The sequence below is a fragment of the Phaseolus vulgaris genome, chromosome 11 (assembly GCF_051622355.1).
Source record: "Phaseolus vulgaris cultivar YP4 chromosome 11, ASM5162235v1, whole genome shotgun sequence".
Taxonomy (NCBI): Eukaryota; Viridiplantae; Streptophyta; class Magnoliopsida; order Fabales; family Fabaceae; genus Phaseolus; species Phaseolus vulgaris.
This window is the reverse complement of record NC_143508.1, coordinates 49,825,827-49,832,640: the sequence shown is the minus strand read 5'-3', so window position 1 is coordinate 49,832,640 and position 6,814 is coordinate 49,825,827. Positions and strand designations below refer to the sequence as shown.

The following is a 6,814-nucleotide window of genomic DNA, read 5'->3' as shown; positions in this document are numbered from 1 at the left end:
ACTTCCTTGGTAGCACAACACATGTACTCTTTACTTGCTTATGCGTTTATAGCGCAAGACTTTACTACTCAAGCTGCCTTATATACTCATCATCAATATATAGCAGGCTTCATTATGACAGGGACTTTTGCTCATGGAGCTATCTTTTTTATTAGAGATTATAATCCAGAGCAGAATAAAGATAATGTCTTGGCAAGAATGTTAGACCATAAAGAAGCTATCATATCCCACTTAAGTTGGGCTAGCCTCTTTCTGGGGTTCCATACTCTTGGACTTTATGTCCATAACGATGTCATGCTTGCTTTTGGTACTCCGGAGAAACAAATTTTGATTGAACCTATATTTGCTCAATGGATACAATCTGCTCATGGGAAAACTTCCTATGGGTTTGATATACTTTTATCTTCAACGAACAGTCTGGCGTTCAATGCGGGACGAAGCATATGGTTGCCTGGTTGGTTAAACGCTGTAAATGAGAATAGTAATTCTCTATTCTTAACAATAGGGCCTGGAGACTTCTTGGTTCATCATGCTATTGCTCTTGGTTTACATACAACTACATTGATCTTAGTAAAAGGTGCTTTGGATGCGCGTGGTTCTAAGTTAATGCCTGATAAAAAAGATTTTGGTTATAGTTTTCCTTGTGATGGCCCGGGACGAGGCGAAACTTGTGATATTTCCGCTTGGGACGCATTTTATTTGGCAGTTTTCTGGATGTTAAATACCATTGGATGGGTTACTTTTTATTGGCATTGGAAACACATTACACTATGGCAGGGTAATATTTCACAGTTTAATGAATCTTCTACCTATTTGATGGGATGGTTAAGAGATTATCTATGGTTGAACTCTTCACAACTTATCAATGGATATAACCCCTTTGGTATGAATAGTTTATCAGTCTGGGCATGGATGTTCTTGTTTGGACATCTTGTTTGGGCTACTGGATTTATGTTCTTAATTTCCTGGCGCGGATATTGGCAGGAATTGATTGAAACTTTGGCATGGGCTCATGAACGTACACCTTTGGCTAATTTGATTCGATGGAGAGATAAACCAGTGGCTCTTTCCATTGTGCAAGCAAGATTGGTTGGACTAGCCCACTTTTCCGTAGGTTATATATTTACTTATGCAGCCTTCTTAATTGCCTCTACATCGGGCAAATTTGGTTAATTTCATTCTTTATTCAATATATCTGGAAAGAATAGAATTTCCTTCTAGAATAGAATATCATTTCCTTCTATAGGCAAGAGAAGCCACTTATACATCTAGGATCCGACTTCTATCATTGATACTAATAGCAAATTAACCATTATTATGGCAAGGAAAAGTGTGATTCAGAGGGAGAAGAAGAGACAAAAATTGGAACAAAAATATCATTTGATTCGCCGATCCTCAAAAAAAGAAATAAGCAAAGTTCCGTCGTTAAGTGATAAATGGGAAATTCATGGAAAATTAGAATCACTACCGCGTAATAGTGCACCTATACGTCTTCATCGACGTTGTTTTTCAACCGGAAGACCGAGAGGTCCCTTTACCGTTATGTATAAATGGTTTATTCTATTTGTATATATATGGTAAAGGGATGCATTCAATCTTTGTTTTTGTTCATTAGTTATCAATTCTTTTTTTTATCATTATACGCAGTAAATTCTATGGCATTTGTCATACTATGACTATTAAATACATAGGGCGGATAGCGGGAATCGAACCCGCATCTTCTCCTTGGCAAAGAGAAATTTTACCATTCGACTATATCCGCATTTTCATTGTACTTGATATGCGATTCTATTTGTACAGAGATGGGCCTTATATTCTATTAGGGATAATTCAAAAGAAATGTATATAATATATATTTATTGTCTCCCAAATAAAATCTTTTAGATTACTATTCCTTTTTATCAAAAATTCCTATTTCTATTATTATATATTATTTTTTTCTATGTATCTATAGAATTGAATTGAAATTCTCATTCTATCGAATATTTTAATTGACTTTTTTAAGAAAAAAGAAAGTTCCTATGAATATTCATTTAATAGAATAAACAATTCTATTTATTTCTATAGAGATACAGATCAATGGTATATATTTTGAATTAATTACTAGACGATGTAGAAATAGATTTATAGTAGATTTATAGTATTTCATTTGAATATTCTATTCATATCATATTAATATGAATAGAATATTCAAATGAAATACAAATTTTTATATTTCATTTTTTCTATTGTATTTATTTGAGTTTCACAATGTACCACCATATAAGTATAAGATATAAGATTTTTCCAATAGAAGAAGTTTACTCTACTCCCCCTTAGAATGTAATGTGTTATAGTTGTCTTTTTTTTTTACTAACTGATCTATTCCCTTTTTGATATGCCTGACAATCCGAAAGAATTCTGAGGGAGGGGTCATTTCATTTTGAATCTAGAATAAAATTAACTTCAAGAAATGAGAGAATTAAGAATACCCACTAGAAACACTAATCCAATCCATAATGATGTACCAGAAAATAGAACATTTTTGTTATTTGACCAACCTTCAGGAGAAGCAAATAAAACAGGTACACTAATCAATAAAAGAAATGAAATAGCAATTAATGCAAAAACAGCTAATTGGAAAGCAATAGTCATGTTTCTAATCCTCCAATTTCCCAACAAAAGAACTTTACCATTTGATCCCCAACCCCTTAAAATACCTTTATTGAAAAAAAAAATTGTAAATGGAAAAATGCAGAAGGGTTTTATCATGAATTCATTGATTTTCTATAATTGATTATCAACCCTTTTGAGGCTTGGATCGAGGATAGTTATTTTACTTCACAAAAAGACATGCTGGATTTTGCACCTATATACATACATACCGATCGAAAACTAAACCAATAGATTCACATAGAATACCTTTCCTATGGATAGATAATAGAAAGAGTATCAATTCATATGCTCATGGTCTATTCAGTGGAATAATAATAAAAAAAAAAATATATATTAGATATTAGCTTTTGGAGAGATGGCTGAGTGGTTGATAGCCCTGGTCTTGAAAACCGGTATAGTTTGAAAGAAAGAACTACCGAGGGTTTGAATCCCTCTCTCTCATCCCGAAAAAAAAGATTCGATAGAAACTCAGAAAAAAGGAAAAGAAATTCGTCTTTACGCCTCGCTCCACTCAACCAAATATTTATAGTAAAAGAAAAGTGATTTCTACTTCATTGGATCTCATGTCTCAATTAAGAGGAGTCATGGAAAGAACAGGTTCAAAATCGCGATCAATTCCTTTTTCAAATCCTGCGACAGCTGCGCGAGCTCTTCCCGCGTGCCATAAATGGCCTACAAATAGAAAGAATCCTAGAACAAAATGAGAAGTAGCTAACCAACTTCTAAGAGAAACATAATTTACTGCATTAATCTCTGTAGCTACGCCACCCACGAAATTTAAGGAACCTAAAGGAGCATGAGTCATATATTCCGCAGAACGACGTTCTTGCCAAGGCTGTATATCTTTTTTCAGTCTACTCAAGTCTAAACCATTAGGACCCCTTAGAGGTTCTAACCAAGGAGCACGCAAATCCCAAAAACACATAGTTTCTCCGCCAAAAATAACTTCGCCAGTCGGGGAACGCATTAGATATTTACCTAAACCTGTAGGTCCTTGAGCAGATCCTACATTAGCCCCAAGACGTTGGTCTCTAACTAGAAAAGTAAATGCTTGAGCTTGAGAAGCTTCTGGACCAGTGGGCCCATAAAACTCACTAGGATAAGTGGTATTATTAAACCAGACAAAGCAACAAGCAATAAAACCAAAAACAGATAAAGCACCTAAACTATAAGATAAGTAAGCTTCTCCAGACCATACAAGTGCACGCCGAGCCCATGCAAAGGGTTTGGTTAAGATATGCCAGATTCCACCAAGTATAATCGGTGTGGATACTCGTACAACACTAATAGAATATTTATTGGTGAAGTGTTCATTTTAAAAATGTTTGTTAGATTCTTGAAAATTCTAGCACGGTTGTAATCTTTCGTAAATACAACTAAGAGCGATGAATATTGATATTTAATCTTTTCGTGAATGAAGAGAAAAAAAATTAATAAATATTCATGTATATCAAGTGGTATTAATTTAAAAAAAACCTATTCTATTGTTATTGGATCTGTTTTAAATATTATAATTCTTAATATCCAATGTTGAGATAATTGTTAAAAGTTACTTTTTAATATACTTTTTTTTATATTAAATATTAATTTTTAATTCACAATTTTAATTTCTTCTAAAAATAGTTTTTAAAAATTTATTTATAAATCTTAAAAAAAAAAATTATTGTTATAACAACATCTTTATTTTTGAAATATTTTTTAATATTTCAATATTGCGATTTAGCAAAATAATCAAATTTTAAATACCATGTAGTAAGTAGTCTTGATTTTAATAATTTCGTTTACGTGATTTTTCCTTGATTTAAGATTCTAGATTTTAAATTATTACTATTATTTAATATATTATAATTAATTAATTAATAAGAAGAAGAAATATTTACTATCTTATTTAATTTATTTTCATTATAAACTTATTTAAATATAAAATTACTTGTACTTTCTAATTGTCATATGCAAGAAGTGTGCTATTTCTTCTCATGTTTGGTTGTGTGATAATTTCTTTATTATTGTAACCCTTTTTTCTATTTTAAGTTTTATAGCCAATATTGCTTTTATTTCTTTTAACTAAACTATTTCTAGGTACATGTTTAAGCACTTGCAAGCCTTTTAAATTAGCAACAATATTAAAAATGAAAAAGTATAATTCCATCTTTATCATTTCATAATATAGGTAATTTTTACATTGGTCTAACTTGGTATCAAATCAAACTATTTCTCTACACACAAAAATGTATAAAAATCCAAATAGTAACAAAGGAAAAGAAATAAGAATACTCTTGGACATTGAATTAGACCCTTGTCTTTCCTCTTCTACAATGGTCTCTAATTTGGTAAAACTTGATCTTTTCTTATAATGAGATTTCATAACATTTGGTGCAACTTCTTCCAAATAGTACATGCATTTTGTCTTTCTCATCATTATTGGATAATGAATTTTTTTAAGTGAACACAAAGTGATGAAGTTGAAAATGATTCTAACAAAATGTTAGATGCAAGAAGAAGGTATTCAAAAGAGAGAAGTTATTGAGTTGGACATGGAAGAGAATTTAAGAAACTTGAAATATATAGCTGAGGTGTTAGTTATAAAGAATCTAAATATAGTTTTAGACTCAAAAAAACATGGAATTTGTTGAAAGTCCAATCATGAAGAAAACAACTTCCGAACGACTTCCAGAGAAGTTGTTTGAATATTTCTTCCATGACAATTGTATATTTGGTGGCATGTGTGAAAATAAGGTATCTATAGAATTCTCAAAACAATTAATTAACATTATATTTTAAAGAAAAAGGAAATAAAAAATAAGAAAAAAAGCTAAATTAAAATTCAAACTAAGTTTAGCGGTTAAAATTATAAAAAAAATTCAATAGCTAATTAAATTATTTACTTCAAATACTTGTTTTTTATTGTTGGAAATCTCATATCGACTAGAGATTAGGAAACTTCATAGTATATAAGTGTGTGTAAACCTCACCTCATAAGCCGGTTTTATGAGGTTGAGTTAGGCTTAAAGTCTTCTTCTTAATATTTACTTACACAAGAGGATTGAAATATTCAAAAAAAATGTTAGTATAGTGGAAATGCAAAGGAGCATTAGTATAATGTGTATTGAACATGAATTTTATTTACATCTTTGCCTAGTATTGAATCCAAGCAATTGACTAATCTTAAATTAAGTTCTGAATTACAAAAAAGTTTATTTGGAAGACAACAATTTAAGAGATTCTCAAAATTCTTCCAAATCAAGTTATAAGTGCATCAAAACGAGTGATCACTATAACTTATATTTAAAATAATGGGTTTTTACTTTTTTTTAGAACAATTTATATGTAGATCATTATTTATGGGAGTTTTGAATGTGTGTTTTAATGCATCACTTGAGTTGGTTTAGTTTCATCTATATTTTAAATTGAATTCTTTTTATCTAGCGTGTCTTATGTGTCAAGTTTAAAGATGTTTTTTAAAGTAAACAATTAAAATTAAATTACATGTTTTTTTTAATTTAAGTGATATTAATAAAATTAATATAATTTTAAATATAATATATTGATAAATAAATTAATATATTATTAAGATTGCTTAGTGGTTAGAAGTCCTCCCAAGTAGATACATTGGGGGTTGGATCGAGCCTACAATCAATTCATGGAGTATCAACCAATTAAAATAACGATTAAACAAAAGTAAAGTGAGTTGGGGTGTTTCAATCAAGAAGTTGTTTGAATATTTCTTTCATGACAATTGTATATTTGGTGGCATGTGTAAAAATAAGACTCAAAGATTTCTCAACCCATTAATCAACATGATATTTTAGAGAAAAATACAATAAATAAAAATGTTAAAAAAAACTAAATTTAAATTCAAATTAACTTTAGCACTTGAAATTATAAAGTTTTTTAATAGTTAATTAAATTATTTATTTCAAATACTTGTTTTTATACATACACAAAAGATTGAAATATTCTAAAAAATGTAAAGGTTCATTAGTATAAGGTGTATTGAACTTGAATTTCATTTACATATTTGCATAATATTAAATCCAAACAATTTGCTACTCTTAAATTAACTTCTGAATTATTAAAAGTTTATTTGGAAGAAAATAATTTTAGAGCTTTTTAAAAGTCTTCCAAATCAATAAGTATATCAAAACGAGTGATAACTATA

General features: G+C 29.8%; 1 protein-coding gene and 1 non-coding gene across 2 annotated transcripts; both read right to left on the bottom strand.

The window, feature by feature from the left end:
• Positions 1 to 1,691: 1,691 nt before the first annotated feature.
• On the bottom strand, positions 1,692 to 1,762 carry TRNAG-GCC (transfer RNA glycine (anticodon GCC)). The gene has a single exon. It is a non-coding gene; the product is annotated as a tRNA-Gly (tRNA).
• A 1,337-nt stretch (positions 1,763 to 3,099) lies between these two features.
• LOC150023338 (photosystem II CP43 reaction center protein-like) lies at positions 3,100 to 5,074 on the bottom strand. The gene is made up of 2 exons (XM_090297814.1): positions 4,950 to 5,074; positions 3,100 to 3,938 (listed from the first exon to the last, which is right to left on the bottom strand). Exons 1-2 carry the CDS (start codon positions 5,072 to 5,074, stop codon positions 3,224 to 3,226), a joined length of 840 nt encoding a protein of 279 aa, XP_090153940.1. The 3' UTR covers positions 3,100 to 3,223.
• Between the last annotated feature and the right edge of the window lie 1,740 nt (positions 5,075 to 6,814).

What these genes read in the sequence shown, in the direction of transcription:
- LOC150023338 (XM_090297814.1), bottom strand. Translation starts at nt 5,074, where the DNA reads ATGATGAGAAAGACAAAATGCATGTACTATTTGGAAGAAGTTGCACCA. An exon ending in GTAGAAGAGGAAAGACAAGG is followed by an intron (nt 3,939 to 4,949) that starts GTCTAATTCAAT and finishes ATATTCTATTAG; the next exon opens with TGTTGTACGAGTATCCACAC.